This window comes from Triplophysa rosa, linkage group LG24 (assembly GCF_024868665.1).
Source record: "Triplophysa rosa linkage group LG24, Trosa_1v2, whole genome shotgun sequence".
NCBI lineage: Eukaryota > Metazoa > Chordata > Actinopteri > Cypriniformes > Nemacheilidae > Triplophysa > Triplophysa rosa.
In genome coordinates, this window is record NC_079913.1 from 14,035,393 (window position 1) to 14,057,347 (window position 21,955).

Genomic DNA, 21,955 nt, shown 5'->3' on the forward strand with positions numbered 1-21,955 from the left:
TTACCATGGAAACATAACTCACTTGCTGCATCCCAATAGGCCCTTTTCACAATGATGTCACTTAACTTCCACCTTTTCGCAAAGCAGTGTATCATAACATCCGTCTTGCAACAAACAAGAAGAAGAGGAAGAACTTCCGTTTTGCCGTCGTGCAGGAATTTAACAACAGTGAAAAAAAACTGACAGAACACGTTTCAAGTACTTATCCTAGCACCTTCGCTAACAAAAAAAGAAAACAAAACACTTACCTTCATAATCAAACAGGTACTGTTCAACGAAGAATTTGTGTCCTTTCTCTAGCTTTGATCTTGTCGTTTGCAAAAATTTGTCTGCAAGACGTTGTACATCATCTAGACGTATTTGTGGCAGATGTGCAAGGGACTTGGTAAACTCAAAAAAAAAAAAAAATTGGGGACATACTAATTCTATTTTCGAATACTATTTAGGATGGATATGCGAATTGGGACGCAGATACTGTAAATGTGTTTAACAATGATCCACTCCCATGATGCATTGTGAATGAACATAATCGAGTTTCCCAACACTTCGTTTGAACTGCACCTATATTAGAATTGGATTATATTTTCCTGTAAATCCATACAAATATATAGTTTCTATGCTCAGTGATTTTTGGTATTGTTGTTTTTTATATGGTTTCAGTGCATGGTGAATTTTGAAATTTAGCAGCTTAGTACTAACATGCTCTCTTGCATTACTATGGCAGGGGTTTGGCATTACCTCCTTTGTAAATATCAAAATTGTACACATTCATCTTTAACATCTGCCTTTTTACTGTATATCTCAATATATTTACAAACGGACCAAACTTTGTTAATAAAAGTCACGTGCGAGAAAACTCTCATTCGATTGGTCAGAGTGCATCTGTTTATTTTCCAACCGGTAACGCGAGTGATAATGAGCGTCAGCTGCGCGTTGTCACGCGTATCTCACGGCGGAGCTCGGGAAGCATAAAAGGAGGAGAAGGACGAGAGAGAACCAGGCCTGGATTTTATGTTGTTTTATTGTGTTTGTGTGGCCGGCAGTCGACTGTGAGGGAGCTGTCAGCACTTTACTTTCGTTTTGTTGTTTGTTTATTTTATTAAAAGTTTGGTTTAACGTTCGCCGGTTCCCGCCTCCTTCCTTCCTTATTTTGAACATTGTTACAGGGAGCCATTAGCAAAACAATCCCTTTTGCGTCACGCAACTTTACATAATTACATATCATACATTGTGATACAGTCTGGTTCGTTGGTCCGTTGGGTCGGATGGCTTTCACACGTCTACCGAACCGCTCCAGAGTTCGTTTGCAATCGGGTCGAGACCACCTTGTTCAGGCGGTCTCGGAGCGATTGTTTTGGGGCGGATCCTAGCGCGATTGCCGTATTCACATATGCCTAATCGAATCGAACCAAGAGAGAAAATGCGCCAGGTTCCGAAACAAACCCTTATGTGTGAAAACGCCCTAAATTTAACTAAAAGTTCTCCGTGCTGACAGATGTGTTTGTTTGTGTTTTAAAAAAGTCACGACTTTATTGGGGAATTCAGCACAAGTTACAGAGAACTATCAAGAGGCCAGTCACAATTCAACGTGTATGAGGTAAGTTGTCAAGAACATTCACTCAAGTGTTTTATAAAGTGCTAACATGCTACTTTTCTGAAGAAGTGTTCAGTCTGGAGGGAAACTTTTGTCCTGCTGTGTGACAGTTTAAAAAACAAACTGCACTTAAATGTTCACAAAAATCTACAGGAAATTTAATTTTCCAATGTCTTAAAGCCATTGCACATTGAGTCCGAAATTTACGTCCGAAATTTCCGCATGTTAAAAAATAAATACGACCTCACGTTGTGTCAATCACATTTACACACTGCCTCCGATATTTTCGGCCGTCATAAAAAGATTCAGACTGGGTTCGATTTTCTGCCTTTTTCGCATCCGTAGCAAACATTTTGAGAGGCGTTTTGACAATCCAGAGACACCGTACAAACGAGCGTCAAATATGAAAAAACGCATACGAAAATTTTGGGCTGTATGTGCAAAGACCTTTAGTGTAATCTCATTGGTCCAAACCCCACTCCACATTATTTATGACACAAATAATATGTCCAGAGTTTTGGAACATTAAATGGACATTTAAACACCATGTACAAATTTTGCAGCTTAGTTGAAAAAATATCTTCATGAATGTGACAGAGAGATTAGCGCGAGAGTATATTTGATATAAATGACAATATATTCAATATTAAAGGGGTGTATACAGGATTTAAAGTTCAAAAACATTGTATTTTCCACATACCGTGCATGTTTGTATCTCCTCTTTGCCCCGCCTCTCTGAAACGAGCAGATTTTTTACAAAGCTCATCGCTCTGAAAAGCGAGGTCTGCTATGATTGGCCAGTTAACCAGTGCGTAGTGATTGGTTGAATACTGCAAGCGTGTGACGGAAATGTAACGCCTCTTACCATATTTGGAACATCAGGTTCCAAAGCAATTGTACTGACAGGTATGCCCACCTTATTTGCGTATACATTTGGGCGGTCTTAGTCAAATCATACCACGAACTGACGTAGATTTGTGGGGGTGTGGTTACACGAGGCGTTTCAGGCAGGTCTGGGTGAGCATTCGCTTTTAGATAGAATGCATCTTTTGTTCCGACTAGGGGTGTCCCCGACTAAGAATTTACATAGTCGAATCAGAATTGTCACGTCTTGCCTATAGTCGAATCAGACGTGTGTGTGTTTGTCTGAGTGTGTGTGTGCGTGTGTGTGTGCACGCGCACGCCAGTGCATGTGTGGACGACACCAGGTGGTTAAGGGTACAGCGCAACCTAGATGCACCAAAAAACAATCAAACATTAATTTACAGAATTTGTTTAGAACAGAATATACCTTTATAATAAATAAATGAAATAAGCCAGAAGCAAGTCACAATGTGCAAAATAAATGTGTTTAGGCTAAATGTCTGAAATGCAGGGGAACATAATTTTCAAAACACAAGCCACAAATACTAAAATTAAAGTCCCTTTCACCTTTTTTCCTGTGCACTCTTTCTCCGTCCCCCTGACACGCACGCTTGCTTTCAGTTCCAAAAGTCTGCGCCGTGCTTGCTATATATGGTGATTTTGGTTATTTTACTTTATTTTTTATCATGCAGCGCAAAGTTCAGTCTAAGTAACGGACTACATGCATTTAAAGAGAAGGTGTTAATTCATATTTAAATGCACAAACATTCAGTAAGTGACAAACGTTTGTGTGTACACATTCATTTGCGAGTCATCTGCAGGTGCATGCGGAACGTGCTGCTTCTCTTTACTGGTCTCACAGCACAGAAGACGCGGATAGACGTGGGGGTTTCGGTACCCAACCCAAAAAATGTCCCATTTCTTTACATCATAAATAGCGCAGTGCATGCCGTCTGCTACGCCACTGCCCATATAAACAAAATGACATGATCCCCATTGCATAACACCTCTGCGAAGATTCGACTGTGAGATTGGTAGTCGAATCAGGCTCCTCCGATCGAAGCATCGAATCGTCGACTGTCACTTTATGACCCAACGCTGGGTTGAAAACAATCCGGTGTATTGATGTGATGTTTTAAACTATTAATATTTCATCTAGAAGAGGCCTTTTGTCTTTATTGATTTAAAATTGTTGCACGCCAATTTGCAGCATTTTGTGTTTGTTCAAGATAAGTTGGCAGGAAAAAATGCAGTAAATAAAGTGCACTTGCCAGTTTTAACACAGTACATATACTTTTGTGTGTGACTGTGTGTTGGCGTTTATGTAAAACCATATGTCTTCAGAAAGGACTTTTCACAGGCAAACGTAGCCTTTAGTTTAGCTTGTGTAAATATCACAAACGTTTTAATTAATAGGCACATTTATTGGAAAAAGTTTTTTTTCTTAGTCGTTATGTAGGCCTACATTCACATATTCTCTTATGCCAATTTATTAAACCTAAACTGCAAAATGTTATGTAAAAAAAAAAATATATATACATATACACACAAGGCCTTAAAATAATCTCTTTAAAATCACTTGCAGAATTTCTTATCACCAATGCTGTTTTACTGTATGTTTTCTTCATTGGTTTTTATGGTATTATTTAAATTTTAAACAGAGAGATTGAATTTCTGCGTAGTTTAAAGTTTTGATTTGGGCATTGGTTTGCAACCATACACTTGTAGTATAATATAGCTTATCGTATTATAACGTTTGTTTATTACGTAATTTCCATTATTCTTTAAACAATTACATTAATGCTTTAAACTCATTCTTTCCATATACAGGTCATAAACCCGAAGAAGAAGGACAAGAAAAAAAAATACCTCAACTCTGGAACAGTAAGCAAATACTTTTTTCATATACATGTATACATTTACATTTAGTCATTTAGCAGACGCTTTTATCCAAAGCGACTTACAGAGAGTTCAGGGAGCAATAAAGCGATATGTCATACAGGAACAATAATACAATAGGTGCGAATACAGTTTCAACAAAAGCCAGAACAATACCTATTGAGAGAAAGAGAGAGGTTTTTTTCTTTCAAGTATTCACAGAAGAGATAGGTTTTGAGTAGTTTTTTGAATGTTGTGAGAGATGTGGTTGACCGGACTGAGTTAGGAAGAATTTTTTGATGTTTCCAACTAACACCACTTTTAAGTTGTGTACAGTTGTTGTTGACACAAAATAGCTTTTCAATTTCCTAGCTAGTAGTAAAAAATGCACATATGTATTGTGTAATCTCTTTTACTTGTATTACTAGTATTTAGTGTAAATAAATATGTTAAAATTAAGACTAAAATAAACTCTGGTACAGGACCGGGTCTGGGGGGGGCTTGGGGGCAGCCTGTCCAAAAATGTGAAAATTTTGCATGCAATGAACTATGATGACTGATAATTACTAAAATTATTGCCCAGCAAGAATATCTGACTGCCCCCAAGCCAAACCATTCCATAGTACAGGGCAAACATTTTCATCTGATAGTAGCTGCTTCTGTTTATCTTTTTCTTCAAATTAAAAGCAAAGTCATTATGAAAATTCTAAATTATCACAAGATTTTTATCTTTAGGTTACACTGCTGTCATTTCTCATCGACACTGAAGTCACCTTCCTAGACTTTATCAAGGGCGGGTAAGTGATGTTTTACTCAACAGTAAACACTTCCTTTATGATCCGCCTCTAAAGCAAACCAGTACCCCACACACAACACGCCTGTGGAAAACAAAATCTGAAAAAATCTGAATCTGCACCGACTGATCGCTGTTGTCGTCGGGTCTCCGTTATAAGTGCTTCTGGGTAATTACGCAGGCAGCAGAAAAGACAGACTTCATATGAGCAAGTCGGACACCATGAGTGATTTAGTCCATTCATGGCAGATGATAGATGAGGCTGTGTTGCTAATCTTAGCGCAGGTGTTTGAGCTGTCGGTTTTTGCGTGTGATGAAAAGTGAACTATGCTGCCTGTCATTCTCCAAGGGGTGGGCAGGGTGCATCCATGCATGGCAGATCGCACGCCCACGTTGAGCGACTTTTTTCATCATGGGGGTAAAAGGGAGGCTTCAGTCACCTCTGCTCTGACACAACACTACCAGTCATCCATTTTAATAACGACGCCATCCTTTTAGCCTGAGATGTTTTGTCGAAAGTTCAATGCACTCAAGCTGGATTTGTCCACGCCTCGGCAATACAGTTGGCATGAGTCTCACTTCCTGTAACTCTACTGGATTGCCTAACTCATCATGTATTGATATCATTCAGTTTGAACTGATATCAAGAAAACTGAATCTGAAAGCAAATAATTGATATCTGAAGGCAGAACTGAAACGTGAAGAATCAATTGACAGAGATCTTATCTTATAGAGATAGAGAGATCTTATACATAAAGTATGTCAATATATAACACATGCCCAAATGCACATGGATGCTTTTTGTAAAGTGATTTTTCTCAGCTGTAATGGCTGATTTTTCCGGTGTGTGTTATTGTGTGAACGACTAGAGTGGAAAGTTGTGTAGGGCTGTAAATGGATTTTTGTCGCGAACATTACGTAATGTCAGTCTTGTTTGCTGTTTCCCTATTTATGCACATTCTCCTCTGCCAGTATAAAAGCTTCGCTGCACCTGTTGGCTGTCGCAGTTTGAAGCACTGTTAGTGTAATTCTGCTTGACAGTTTTTGTGCTGTAGCTTACAGCAATATACTCCAACTAACTGTAAGCACACTTACCAATTTGGGGAGTTTGGAGAGTTTAAAGTTGGTACGTTACAGCTACGACTAGCTTAAAACCATATTTACATTTTTAATTTTAATTCAACGTAGAGTGTGTGAATGTGATTTATAGAAAAAAACAAGGACTATCTCTAAAACTGTCTTGTTGGGAAAGAAGCTGTTATAAGTTCAGATGTGTCCAAACCTTTGTTACTAAGTCTAAAATTAATAATGTCAGCTCGGGCTGTTACTGACCTGGAGACAGGACGTGTCAGATTTTTCTTGTTAATTTAAAAGAAATATTATTTTTGTTTGAATTTCAATCTGCATCTGCCGTGGCTTGTTTCCGTGGGGACATTTCTATGCCCCCAAATATTCTTAGGCAATCCTTGGCCATTCAAAGCGGCCATTCAATATTTACTATTCTGACTAAAAATCTGTAAATATAGGGCACAATATTGTATTTAGATGGAGTTTTCTGTCTTGATTTTTTTACAGCTGTTTCACTTGTATTTTAAACTTTGCATTGCACTGTGTTCCCTATAAAAAGCTAGACTCGATGCTGCGTTTCAAACGCTATGGGAGAACAGTCTTTGTTCGACCGGTTGTGAAGCACGTGTGTCAAACATGCCCCAATTTTTTGGCTTTAAATAACCTCGGCAGGTGACGTGGCTAATTACACCAGCACCTGCAGGTTTTTATTGCACGTATTTATGCACCTCATGCATAAATATAAATATATATATATACAGTATATCGATATATAAAGTGTCTAAGCACTACCGTAACTTTTTATATAACCGTAACTTATTTAAATAAATAAGTCATGTCAAATTCAGAGCGGAGATGTGTGCCTCCTTGTGAGAGGCTCCTCTCCGAACTGGACAAGCATGAACTTTGCTTTGAGTGCTTGGGGGCTGACCATGCTGCCCTAGAGCTCGAGGGAGAGTGCGAACTCTGCGATGCCCTCTGCATCCGTGTTCTCCGTGCTCGGCTTTCTTTCTTTAAAAAGGGACAAGCCGCCACTCCTTCGTCCCGTGGTTCGCGGTTCGATTTAACCGAGGCACGGGAGACGGATCCGTCCACTTCCCCCGTGCACTCACCGAACCGCGGCGTCCTAGCATCCGCTTCCGAAGCGTGCCCCGGCACCTCTTCGGATCGGGCAGAGGACGAAGCATCCCTTGTTTCAGCGGGGTTGGAGAGTGCCGCCTCTGGGTGTTCCTCTCATTACGCTAAATCGCTTGACGAGCTTCTAGGGGCGGTGACGAATGCAGTCGACCGTCTCAAGCTCGACCGGCCGCAGGAGCAAGAAGCCCCCAAAGGCTCAAAGTTAGACGACAGATACCTGTCGGGTGGCCGAGGGGAGGAGCCCCAGCATAGGGCCCTCCCCTTTTTTGAAGATTTACACGGCGAGCTGTCCCGTTCACGGCAAAAGCCACATTCCTCCTGTGTGTTCGTGCCATCGACGTCGATTTATTCGACTATCGTTGCCGCAAAACTACGGGGGTATACGACGGTGCCCCGTGTGGAAGAGACGCTGGCGTGCTATCTCTCCCCCGGGACATCGTCGTCCCTGAAAAACCTTCTCTCCCCACCAAGCCTTGCAGAGTTACATCTGCGCTGGTGGGGAAGGCTTTTCAGGCAGCGGGTCAGGCTGGTGCTGCCCTGCACACCATGGCGGTTCTGCAGGCATACCAGGCTGACCTGCTGGATGATGTGAGCACTGGCGGGGTGATTGATGAAACGGCATTTGCAGAGCAACGCTGGGCCACAGACCTGTCTCTCCGTGCTACCAAGCAGACGGCCCGTGCCATCGGCCGTTCTATGGCTGCACTGGTCACCACGGAGAGACATCTGTGGTTGAACCTCACGGGCATAAAGGACAGGGACCGGGCGTTCCTCCTTGATGTCCCGATCTCGCCTTGTGGGCTGTTTGGTGACGCGGTCAACACAGTGGTCACCAGGTTCCGGGAGGTGAAACACCATGAAGAAGCGTTTGTGAGGTATCTCCCTCGCCGTGCTCAAACGTCTGGAGTGTCGGCCACCCACTCCGGACCAGTTCCCTCCCGAGACATGTGTGCCCGGGACTGTGGGGGTGTGCCCCCCCGAGGAGGGGTGCATAAAATTCCAAGAGAAATTAGAGGCTCCTCTTCGGCACCCTCACAGGGCCGCTTTACAATCTCCACCGCTACCAGCGTTTCGGGGATTAGCGGGTTCAAAAGGAAACTACTGCCAGGTATCTCTCCATGGATATAAAGAACCCTAGACCAGGGCTACAGGATTCAATTTGCATATCACCCTCCGCGTTTCAACGGCGTGGTCTTCACGTCCGTGCAGAGAGTTACAAGCTCTGCTGGTCAAAGGGGCCATAGAACATTTTCCCCTACCAGACAGAGAATCAGGCTACTACAGCCGGTATTTTCTAGTTCCCAAAAGGGATGGGGGATTGCGTCCGATCCTAGATCTTCACGGATTAAACCGCTTCCTAAAGACGCACAAGTTCAAAATGTTGACAATCAAGATGATTGTGTCTCACATTCAGTTGCACAACTGGTTCGTGATGATCGATCTGAAAGATGCATACTTTCATATAGAGATCCTGCAACAACACAGGAAATTCCTGAGGTTCGCTTTCGGGGGCGAAGCCTACAAGTATCGGGTTCTTCCATTCGGCCTTGCCTTGTCACCCCGCACATACACGAAATGCATGGATGCAGCTCTGCTCCTCTGCGACTCCAGGGCATCCGCATTTTGAATTACATAGACGGCTGGCTGGTTTTAGCTCAGTCTCTGGAGCTAGCGCTTCGACATTGGGATGTCATCCTAGCTCATCTCAAAGCTCTCAGGTTAAGACTCAACGCCACAAAGAGTGTTCTCTCCCTACAGCACAGCACAATGTCCCCTCTATTTCTCTCTTACTCATCCAGCTGCCCTGGGTCTGAACGCTATGGCCCATACGTGGCCCAGACTGCGTCTATACGCATATCATCAGATAGCTCTGCTCCCGGGAGTCCTGGCAAAGGTCCGTCAACAGGGGTCTCACCTCCTATCGGTGGCTCCCCGTTGGCCAACCAGAATCTGGTTCTCGGACCTAGTATCCCACCTCGACGACTCGCCATGGACGATCCCAGTCAGGAGGGATCTCTTGTCTCAAGCGCACTGGACAATACTTCATCCCCGTCCCGAGCTCTGGAATCTCCATGTCTTGCCCCTGAAGGGTACCAGCTGAGAGGTGCTGGGCTTCGGCCCGATGTAGTGGAGACTATTTAAAGTGCTAGGGCTCCCTCCACTAGAAGGAGCTACGCCCTCAGATGGCGTGCTTTTGAAAGATGGTGCATGGCTCACCATGCAGACCCAATCCACTGCCAGATTGTTTCAGTGTTGGAGTTTCTGCAAGAGAAACTGGCTTCAGGCACATTCCCAGGTACTCTCAGTGTTCATGTGGCTGCCATTTCGGCTTGCCACGCCCTGATTGAGGGGGTTTCTGTGGGGAAACACCCGTTAGTCGCCCGCTTTATTTGTGGAGCGAGGCGACTGAGGCCTCCTTCTAGACAGACAGTCCCTTCATGGGACTTAGCCATAGTGCTCGAGGGCCTGGTTGGCGCCCCTTTCGGACCCATGGAGTCAGCACTTGTCAGGCTTCTGACCCTTAAAATGTTTTTTCTAATGGCAATCACTTCTCTTAAGAGAATTGGAGATTTGCAGGTGCTCTCAACCTCGCCATCCTGTCTGATTTTTGCCCCTGGGATGGTCAAAGCTATTCTGCATCCTCACCCGAGTTATCTGCCTAAAGTTCCATTCTCCACCGTGCATCCGGTTGTTCTCGAGGCCTTCTGCCCTCCGCCATTCATGACGTGGGAGCAGGAACGATTACACTTACTGTGTCCAGTACGTGCTCTTCGAAATTACGTCCACCGCACCAGCCAGTGGCGTATATCAGAGCAGCTTTTTGTATGCTATGGAGGCCACAACCAAGGCGGCTGCCACCAAGCAAACTATGTCTCATTGGGTGAGGGATGCTATAGCCCTGGCCTACGAGGCGCGCGGTCAAGCTTCACCTCAAGGAATCAGGGCTCATTCAACAAGGGGGGTTTCATCTTCAATCGCCTCAGCAAGAGGTGTCCCCTTGCAGCAAGTGTGTGATGTGGCGGGCTGGTCCTCTCCGCACACATTTGTCAGATTTTAGTCTGGATGTCCATGCTACTCCAGGCTCACATGTCCTGGAGTCTACATCCCAGAGTTGTATCTGAGGCCTCCTCTCAGATTGTGCACACATGCCACACAACCTTGGGGGGTCCAGACACTTCCAGTGTGGTGGCGTTGGTATTCTCGTTCCCATAGCATTTGAAACGCAGCATCGAGTGTAGCTTTTGATAGGGAACGTCTCGGGTTACTTGGCTGTAAGGGTGTGCAAAGCAGCCGGTATTTGTATCTGTATTTGTATTTGTTGAGGGGGGGAAGTATTTGTATTCGAGTAAAATTCAAAATAGGCGTAAAAATCCATTTTTTTTGCGTTACACTTCTAATTTACGTTATAGTGTAAGTATTCTTTAATTATATTCATTATAATAATTATGGATATACAATATTGGTTGATGTTTTTGAACATGTAACAAGGAACGTCATTGAAAAGAAAATAACATAACAGCCATTACCTCATTATGTGAGGAGTTTCAACTAAGTTAATGAGTGACGGGAAGCTATGCTAAGGTTAACTAGCCTATAACCTACATCTTGCTAGTAACTTAAACGTACCATATACCTCCCACAAGTGCATACAATTCGACACAACTACACAAGCATTGTTTTAACATTTTTAACCGAACGTTAACGTTACTCTGTCAACAGCCTATTGTCTAAATTACCGAGCTAACAGAGCTACGTAAACCGAGCAAACATGAGAGCACCCGACTGCAGACGTCAATAATGCAGCGTAATGGAATAATCTCCCGATCAAACTCCGCTTCCCGAAAGTTATAAACTGCCTCCGGAACCCAGTTAAGGTACAAAAATCTATTCAACAAAAATAGTGATGCACGCAGTGATGTCTTTTTTCGCTCAGCCGAGCCTTCTCTGTTGCTGTGTGGAGCAGCCTGTGTCAGTCACCTCTTTAACCCCCACCCCCCCGACTCCTGAATGTCACTCACTCACTCACTCATGCGGGCATGCACTGCGGTCTCATGAGAAAATGCAGCTTTTTGATATAAAGTTTTTCTTGTTCCCGAATACAAATATATTTTTAAGTATTTGTTCGAAATAAGTATTAGTAAAAAACACGCTATTTGTGCCTTTCCGAATACCGTATTCGGGTTCGGCTCCACCCCTACTTGGCTGTAACCCTGTTTCCTGAAAAAGTGGGAACAAGATGCTGCGCCTCAATGCCGCACTGTAGGCGTGCCCGGACGTCCTTTCAGACAAAGTTGGAACCTGATGACGCGTCCGTGTTCACGCGTATTTATAACCTGCAGGTGCTGGTGTAATTAGCCACGTCACCTGCCGAGGTTATTTAAAGCCAAAAAAAATTGCCGTGTTTGACACACGTGCTCCACAACCGGTCGAACAAAGACTGTTCTCCCATAGCGTTTGAAACGCAGCATCTCGTTCACGCTTTTTCAGGGAACAGGGTTACAGCCAAGTAACCCGAGACGTTTGTGTTAACTGAAATGTCAGTTAAGTTAATGGATAATGGCAGAATTTTCCTGGCAGAAAATTACCACTGTATTTCCACCCTTTTTACAGTGTGCAGTGCAATGCACTCATATATGCTCTCAAAACACCTTCAGTGTAATGAACAACTTGTATAACTTTTTCATCCGCCCTCTATCGTATGTCTTTCTTTGGCATCCCTGAGCAGTGATTGACACTAGTTTGGAGTGCACCTCATTAGCTGGAGAAGATGAAGAGCGTAGGCCTCTAGAGAGAAAGCCATTGTAATGAACAACAATCCAATCATTTAATTGGTATTTGGGAGCCCTTGAGGAGAACTTCACAAGCATCTGCATTCGTATATTACAGCATTGTGTGTAGAGATATCTCAAAGGACAGCTGTTGTCAGCCATGTTTGCGTGTTTGGTGGGAGATTTCGCACTGTTGAGCCATGCTAACAGCTGTCTTTAAATATCAGGGGGAATAACTTCGCACATTTAGGATGTATTAGCTCTGTGCTGCTGTTGCATGTTACCTCAGTCTAATAATGCATCTTATTTGGATTGGAATTGACTAAATGCCTATTAGTATTACCAGCAGTAGCTAGTCTCCCCTAGCAGACCTTCAAGACTGCAGTGGGTCAGGACTTTGGTTTGTTCAGTGTCATGTTTAAAGCATGAAAGTATAAAATTGATGTCTATTCGAATCCCAGAATTCTATAGAATTCAACTAGTGCCGGTCAGATGACTTTTAAAAATCCTGAAGTGTTTCCATTTAGTGTGCTCTTATGTATTAGACATGTGTAAAGCTATAAGTAATTGCTAATTCATCAATATTGCATCTTTGACATAATTACAAGACTATAAAATTACAAAGGAGGATACAAAAATCCTCATGTTCCACTGTATGTGTTTTCATTCTCTGCAAATATAAACATTTTGTTTACTCTGATGTAATGCATGTCGTTGTTATTAATTCTGATGATTTAAATATGTTACCAAAGCAATTTTCCTATGTCTAGTTGACTTTTTCTAAAAGCATTCTAAACAAATCACAACATGTTATTATTTGCTTGTAATGTATTCATTTATTCTTGTCATAGAATTACATTATAGTTATATTGTATTCCATCCCTGAACAACAACTGCAAGTAAAAATTACATCTCCTTTTTAAGAAATGCGATCTGAAGTATTTATAAACCGACATTTGCGCTATCAAACTGGAGAGCAGCCAAAACGTTTGAGTCACATAATAAAAAATATGTTCATATTTTTCGAAAGCCTGCGTTTTTATAGTTTGTAGTTTAAACAACTTTTTCAAATGTATCCACTTTGGGGAGCGTTTTCAATAAGCTCCGTTTTCATTGACAAAAATGACATCTCAGTGTGGACGGAAGGCCAAAAATAAATTAGAGATAAAGATGTAGATAGAGCCTTAAAGGCACAGCATCAAAAACAACCTGTCTTATTCTAAAGATAAGAGAGAGGCTGGAAAATGCTCATGCAAAACCTTGAGTAACATTATTTTTGTTTGTTTGTTTGTTTGTTGCATGTTTATAGGTTTGTAAATTGAATGCTGTTTTGACTAAATTGCTTAATCCCTGGAAGTTCCTCACCTCCAGATGGACAGTGTCCCCTCACCTTTAGTCAACAACATCTGTCCTCTTCCATACTTGTGTCAAGACATTTCTCTTGCTACCAGCTCATGCATAAAAAACACTTCATCAGCTTTCAGGAGACTTTGTAAAAAGGGAAAACTCAACGTTTAACTTAATTCTATCAAGCAAAAATGCAAGCTCTCTTGCACTCTGTAGAGAGCTATTTTTTTCTTTTTTTGTGAAAACATTTAGATTTTATTCTAAATTACATTAAGTTATATTATTACGGCTTTCATTTCCAAAGATGCTAAATTAGTAATGATATACAGTATAACTATAATGTGACGACTATAAACATATCACCTTTACAATAACTTGTTTAGAATTACACATTTTACAATTTCAAAAACACCTTACCTGTTAGCCAGATGGACATAGGAACATTGTTTTGTCAACAGTAAATCATCAGAATTACATAAAAGTACACAAAATGTTTATATTTGCAGAGCATAAAAATACACATATCATGTATACAAATGTATATAATGACAACACATAATTACTACAGAACTGTATTTTTAACTCGGACTTGTTGTTGTTCTAAAGTTAAATTAGTCACATTTAAACACTGACTGAGGTTTTTATATTTTGGACTTAAAATAGTCTTACATGCAGAGTTATATTTGGTAGTCTTGATGATAACCGCTAAAGTTGTAGTAAATAGTAGAGATGGGCAGATGAAGCCTTGTGAAGCTTTTGAGGCTTTTTCCTGATTGTACCAAAAATGATTCAAAGCCTCAAAGACAGACCCTACCAGTGACATCTATTGGTCAGCTGCAATAATAGAAGCCACTTTCTAATGATTCACATCTTGTTGATTCCAGTTAACACAAAAGCAATACTCAGCAATACCAGCTGTATCTTCAGTCTGAGAATCATTGTCCACACATGAAAGCGTTACAACGTTTTGAAATGTCACTTTACTAGTAAAATGTTAAAAATATGTTGCAATATGGAATTCAGTGGATACCTCTTATGGTGGAACTGATTATAAGGACATCCCTGGATTTAGATTTTCTGATTTGCATTAAGAGCATTTTGCGTCTCCTTATAATGAATGAAGGCACGGCAAAGATTTGAATCAGTCACATCGCTTCAGGTGTTTAATTGTGACGTATGAAGCCTCAAACGTCATCGGTCACATGATCACATACATTTGATATACAAGCCTCGACACAGTTTCGAACCAGTCTGCTTCAATAGAATAAAACAGGCTTCGAAGCCTTAGTGTCAAACGTCCCATCTCTAGTAAATAGTCAATTAACTAGAAACCCTTTACTTCTTCACTTTTAATGATTTCATTTTACTGTATATCATGGATACACGTGCAATATGCATTATGCCATATGAAATTGCGAATCTTTATAGGACTTAATTTCATTTTAAATGACATACTGCATACAATTCACCTATTCCTAGAGGTAGGTGCCTTTGAGATTCAGTCAAATAATGAAAGATGATATTCTTCGGGATATTCTCTGAACATCCTGAGAGTCCCTTCTGTGGCAGAAACAGACCTCATCTAACAATTTTCATTTTCTCAGACGGCGAGTTTAGCACCTGCAGTCACACGTAACCACCCCCATTACAAACACTTAGATTGCAGGCACCACAATAAGTTGCCACTGCCACAAAGCTTTTATTTCTGAAGCTGTCATCCCCTATTGGGCAGAAAGGATATGGTATTCTGGGGGAGGAAGACTGATCTTTTACCCTTTAACCTCCTGATGAATGCTTTTTCCTCCATTGGAATTGATGGTTAGGTGCAACACACATCAGGCACAGATTGTTGTTTCGATTTGCTTCTAGAAGCAGTTGGGATGACGAGTAATCCCTGTGGGAGAAAACAGAATGAAATATGTTTGTGTGTGTGTGTGTGTGTGTGTGTGTGTGTGTGTGTGTGTGTGTGTCATGGCCAATGCGTCTTTATAGGTACTGATATTTGAGAGAAAGCTAACATTTTCAGAACTTGTCCCTATAATTAAGAGCTCTGTTTATTGGGTTTTGATGGCTAATTGACTGTGGCTCTATGTGTTTGATAGTAAAGCCCTCTGACAAAAATACTTTAGAAATTAATTATTTCTTTTTTTAATATTACAGACAAAACCCAAAATATACTATTACTCAGTAAATTGTGTGTATTACTCTAAACAGTAATACATTAAAATATTGTTCATACATCAGTTTAATTCCTTGTTATTCCAAGGTGCAATGTTGCTTGGCAACTGTAAATAACCTACAGTTGCAGTATGTTTACACCAGACACATTGTGTTTTTATAATTAGCATTGTGTTGTACCTAAATCACTACACTTTAAAAACACATATGCACCCTTTACCTTTCTAATGTTGTATTATTTAAAATAAGTCAATGTTATGGTATAAATCGTATAGCAGAAAATCAATTGACACTTTTCTGTTGTCACAAGGTAAGAAGACATGCCTGTGAATATCTCACTTGCCATGATGATAATTAAAGTGCAATTAATTCCAAACAAGTCTGTTGAAACTATTTCAACTATAACTGTTGAAATAGTTATTATATCCATATGATGTCTTAGTCACACTTTATTTTAAGGCCCAATTCTCGCTATTAACAAACCATTAACTACGACTTTTGCCTCAATAAACTGTAACGGTTTCAGCACCACCGGCCACGGCCCACATGTCGTCACCGCCAGCTCGCTTCACCCGTTCCCTCTCCCCGGAGTTCTGAACTCAGTTTCCCAGCATGCACCGCACATCCACCATTTTTGATTAGTCCACACCTGCATCACATCATCAGGATTCTATTTAAGTTTGCACGTTTTTGTTCTTCCCTGTTCAGTCTTGTTGTCTTCACTGCAATTCTTTACCCCGATAAGTATACTTACCTGTTTTTGAAATACTTACCTGTTTTTGGATATTCCTGTTTTTGAAATACTTACCTGTTTTTGGATATTCCTGTTTTTGAAATACTTACCTGTTTTTGGATATTCCTGTTTTTTGAAATACTTACCTGTTTTTGGATATTCCTGTTTTTTGAAATACTTACCTGTTTTTGGATATTCCTGTTTTTTGAAATACTTACCTGTTTTTGGATATTCCTGTTTTTTGAAATACTTACCTGTTTTTGGATATTCCTGTTTTTTGAAATACTTACCTGTTTTTGGATATTCCTGTTTTTTGAAATAAACTCCTTTTTCTTATCTACCTCCGTGGTGTGCTCTCCGTCTACCAGAACCCTGACATAAACTCCTAATTTGGTGCTTATTAATGTTAGTATGATAGTTGGGTCACACTTTATTTTAAGGTCCAATTCTCGGTATTAATAAACCATTAACTATGACTTTTGCCTCAGTAAACTACTAATTTGTTGCTTATTAATAGTTAGTAAGGTAGTTGTTAGGTTTAGGTATTAGGTAGGATTAGGGAAGTAGAATATGGTCATGATGAATATGTGCTTTATACGTACTAATAAACAGTCAATATGCTAAAAATAGGCATCTAATAAGCAACTAGTTAATAGTGAGAATTGGTCCCTATACTAAAGTGTTACCGATAGTTGTTAGGTTTAGGTATGGGGTAGGATTAGGGATGTAGAATATGGTCATGCAGAATATGTGCTTTTAAGTACTAATAAACAGCCAATATTCGAATACATGCATGTTAATTAGGGCTGTGCAAAAATATCGATACATGTAACTATCGCAATATTTTTTTTTCAATAGTGTATCGATAGTGATACCTCTACTATCGATATATTTTTTTTATCATGTCATACAGTATACATACAGCCAAAAGTAAGTGGAAGCGAGCATGGCGAAAAATATAAGAACGCTTTGAGCTCTCAGAGCTGATGTGTGGGTGTGCTTTGGTTTTCAAAATAAGTAATGGAGTAATGAGTTATATAAAATAATGATGTTTGTAGGCTTCGCAAGTCATGACACAAGTCACTTAGCTACTGCAGTGCATTAGACAAAAAGTTTAATAAGAAAAGTAACAATGACATGTGACACCAGCGCATTTACAGCACAGATGAACCAGGGGTTTTATACTGCCCATGTTCATTGTTTTAACTGTAATGCACCACAACAGCCTTGCGTGACCCACCTTATTCCCCTGTCCTACCCACTTGAGGGGCGCAATCCACAGTTTGAGAACCCAAACCTCTGATCTAAAGGTCCATGCATCGCACATCATGGCCACTCTGCAGAGGTAAGGGATGTTTTTACACTTATCCTTACAGAAAACAGTGCAGGTGGTGCACAGCATGTTGTATTTCTAGCTCTACTTTTTAAATTTTGTATTCAGAGTATTGCAATATATCGCAAATGTGTATTGTATCGAAATGCATTGCAATATATTGTACCGTGACCCATCTATCGTGATATGTATTGTATCGGGAGGCACTTTCCAATACACAGCCCTAATGTCTATAAGCAACTGTTAATAGTGAGGATTGGTCCCTATACTAAAGTGTTACCAATGGCTTTAATATTCACAGCTTAAGTCTGTCTTCAATTAAAAGGTTTTTTTACTTTACTCTTTTCAATTGTCTACTAATACCCACTGGTGTCCCACAGGGCTCAGAACATGTCCCTTTTATGTTCTGCAAAAAATCGCTTTGCCTTGTCGTCCAATTGTATTTCTTTTGTTCTCACTGCATTGCTAATCATACATCTCTTCGCACTTTTCTGTCTCCACATATGTAATCTTAGAGGGCATTACACTGTGTTGACCTGGATGGGTAGTCATCATGTCATGCTCATCCTGAGTTACTTCATACCCCCAGCCAAAATCTGCCACCCACCGGTGTGTTAAAGCTTAAAACTCATGCCAGGAAACCTATACTATGGCCTTTTGTCGACAACATTGCAGCAACTGTCTTCTCCGTTCAGGACATGCACTATAACATATGGAAAATTGGTCCCTTCCATGACCAGACTGTTGTCATCTCTTTGTTTAGGTTCTAGTCATTTCTCAGACAGACTACTGCTTCATGTCCCCTCTAGTGCATCCAAGATGTAGCTGTTCAGTTTGTGTTGAACCTCTGGAAATACTGTCATGTTCACCTCTGCTCAAGTGTCTGCAATAGCTGTCACAATCAATTCAAGTCTATATCTTGCTTGCAATGCTACTTCTGATTGATGTTTCATCAAACTGGGCGTACCAGACCAGCTGATATGATAGTGTCTGAAAAAATCTTTTTTCATTACATAACTTGCATAACTAATGTTAACTAACACAGAATAATATTTTGTAATTATTATAAAAATGTAGAATTGTTAGAATAGAATTTTAAATAGCGTTTCCTGTTTGTCATTGCCCATTTACTTAAGATCTTGTGCACAGCTACATTTGCAGTATATATATGATTCTATAATGAACAACTCAGCAAAACATTTTTTTCTTTTGTGTCAAAAAATTAACCATAACTACCCTTTGATTCAGCCTTTACACACCATGTTTTTTTATTGGCCTCATCTAGCCATCTTTCAAAAAAAGTTTCCTGTGGGTGGCACAAATTTCAAGAGTTGCAAAAAGTGTAAACTAACTAAAGGCAGTTTCGGAACTTTTTTGAATGGCAGAGACAGGCAGTAATTGGAATAGTTCAACTGTAATAGGCAAATTATATATAATTAATAGCAGTTCCCTTTCTGTCGGTCTCTCGACGTTGTGTCGAACCGACAGATGGGGTTCGTCCCTGAGAACCAATTGCTTCCGACTACTTAGAAAAGGTCAATGAAAATTGGCGAATGAAATTTGCATGCCGGACTCCGCCCCCGGATATCCAGGTATAAAAGTGAGACGGCGTGCTTCATTCATTCACCTTTTTGTTCTTCGGAGCCTTCGCTTATGAAGATCAACTCTCGCTACTACTTAGCAACTCCAGATTGCCGGTTCTACGACGTGGTGCAGCGGACTGTCCCTTCCTGCAGCGACTTCCCCTGGACGTCTCGGCGGTTCCAGAGGTGTTCGAGCCAGCAGACGGTGCCACACCGTCCCGCTGTTCTCGTGGGTGCAACACACTCATCGAGGAGAGGGACGGACACGATGTCTGCTTCCAGTACGCTGGGGCAGATGTTGTGGATACGTCCTGCCCGCACTGCGGGCGGTTGACGATGTGTTCCCACGGGACTCAGCCACCACCTCGTCTGCTTCCCGTTCCGTGACGGCAGGACTACGGCCCTGCCGCCCGCTACAGCGAGCAGCGAGGGTGATATGAGGATACTGTGAGCGCTAATCCGTCAGCCACTGGCTCGCGGACCGTTCGCACCTCGTCTCGCTCGTGTGACCCCGTTCCCCATGAGACGGTCCCACCGTCTTGTTTCTCAACCACGTATCGGACACGGTACGTGATGATGAGATGTCTGTTGCAGCATCGGAGGGTGACTTACTGGCATCAGACGATTCCTTGAAGCTCCCTCCCTCGGGGAGTTGAGCTCAGGAAGAAGCAGACGTCGAAATGTCAGCCATGCTTTCCCGGGCGGCCGGCATTGGGTTGCGGTGCACCGCACTGCCTCTCCCAACGCTCGCGGCTGGATACACGGTACCTCGGGCTTAAGAGCGGCTCCAAGCCGCACTCGTCCCCAGTGCCGTGTTCCCCCGGAAGTGCATGAGGAACTTAGTACGACCTGGAACGCTCCCCTTCGGCGCGTACACGTCAACTAGTTCCATCGCCCTTTCTTCCCTCGATGGTGGGGCAGCCCAGGGGCTCTTTTCGGCATCTGAGGTGTCGAGCGCTTACTCTGCTGCGGGCCAAGCTGTCCCCTCTCTCCACGCTATGGCCATCCTGCAGGTCCATCAGGCCAATGCGCAGAGAGAGCTCCACGAGGGTAAGACCGACCCAGCGCTTATGCAGGAACTCCGCGCTGTCACCAACCTCACTCTACGGGCGACCAAGGTGACCGCGTGGGCCCTGGGTCGGGCGATGTCCACACTTGTGCTCCAGGAGAGACACCTCTGGCTGAACCTTGCACAGATGAGTAACGCCGAGAAAGTCCGCTTTCTTGATACACCCATCTCGCAAGAGGGGTTGTTTGGTGATACTGTCGAGCTGCAGTTCTCGACAGTAAAGGAGCAGACAGAGGATATCAAGCATATCCTCCCCTGCCGCGACTCGGCCGCCCTCTGGCCGTCAAGATCCCATGCACCCTCTGCTTCCCAGCAGCCCTGGTCCACGTCGAAGAGGCCCTCATGGGAAGATCAGGGAGATCGAGAATACCTTTGGGCCCGACCCCAGCCATTCCATCGCTGGTTGGTCGATCCGGGACGGTTCCTGCCCCGTCCCAACAACCCACTTCTAAAGGTTTTTCTCTCTCTCTCTGGGTGTTTATCAGCCGTTCTCACCCTCTACATGACGGTGTTCGGCAACTCGACGTTGCGTCATGGCGAGACCCAATGTCGAGTATAATCAGCAGCCTAAGCACTCTCAATCGACGGTGCGTTGTGCTACATCATCGTCTGGATATTATCACAGCTACTCTCACCCTCTACACGACGGTGTTCGGCAACTCGACGTTGCGGCGAGACCCAAAGTCGAGGATAATCATCAGCCTAAGCACTCTCAATCGACGGTGCGTTGTGCTAAATCATCGCCAGGCAGGTAAAACAGCAGAGCCGATCTCCTCTCCGGGGGGCCCCCCCACGGTGAGGGATCCGCACTGCCAGCCATCGAACCACCCCCCGGGGAGGTCGATGAAGCAGAACGTACCCCTAGCCTACCTGTCTCGGTCCCTGGGAGCCTGACAAGAGCTCCCAAACAGTCACGGTGACTACAGGATACGATCCGTCTCGGCTACGCGATCCAACTCCCCGGACGCCCGCCCAAGTTTAGGGCATCCTCCAAACCTCAGCAGAGGCAAGGATGCTCCTGTGCTTCGGGCCGAGGTCGCCACCCCTCTGGTGAGGAAGCGATCGTGCTCGTCCCTCTAGCCGAGATGTTCAACGGGTTTACAGCCCGTACTTCATCGTCCCCAAAAAAGGGGGGTTGCTAGATCTGCGTACCCTGAACAGGCACCTACTCAAGCTGCCGTTCAGGATGCTCACGCAGAAGCGCATCCTGACATCTACCAGATGTCAGGATTGGTTCATGGCAATCGACCTGAAGGACACTTACTTTCATGTCTCGAAATTCCCTCATCATTGCCCGTTCCTACGGTTCGCTTTCGAGGGTCAGGCATATTAGTACAGAGTCCTCCCTTTCGGTCTGTCCCTGTCCCGACGAGTCTTCACGAAGATCGTGGAATCCGCCCTCACTCCCCTCAGAGAGAGAGGTGTGCGGGTACTAAACTATCTCAACGACTGGCTCATTTGACACACTCGCGAGATCTGTTATGTACAGACAGGGACCTAGTGCTTCGGCACCTAGATTGATTGGGACCACAGGTCAACTGAGAAAAAAGCAAGCTCTCCCCTGTGTGGAGCATCCTCTTTCTTGGTATGGAACTCAACTCTGTCTCCA

General features: G+C 42.8%; 1 protein-coding gene across 1 annotated transcript in view; it reads left to right on the top strand.

Annotated features, from left to right (window-relative positions):
* Window positions 1-21,955, top strand: part of LOC130547499 (copine-8) — a 146,820-nt gene that overhangs the window by 92,815 nt on the left and 32,050 nt on the right. Inside the window, exons 10-12 of the mRNA XM_057323463.1 lie at window positions 1,522-1,597; window positions 4,289-4,342; window positions 5,072-5,133. Coding sequence (XP_057179446.1) covers window positions 1,522-1,597; window positions 4,289-4,342; window positions 5,072-5,133 — 192 coding nt within the window. The remainder of the gene's footprint in view (window positions 1-1,521; window positions 1,598-4,288; window positions 4,343-5,071; window positions 5,134-21,955) is intronic.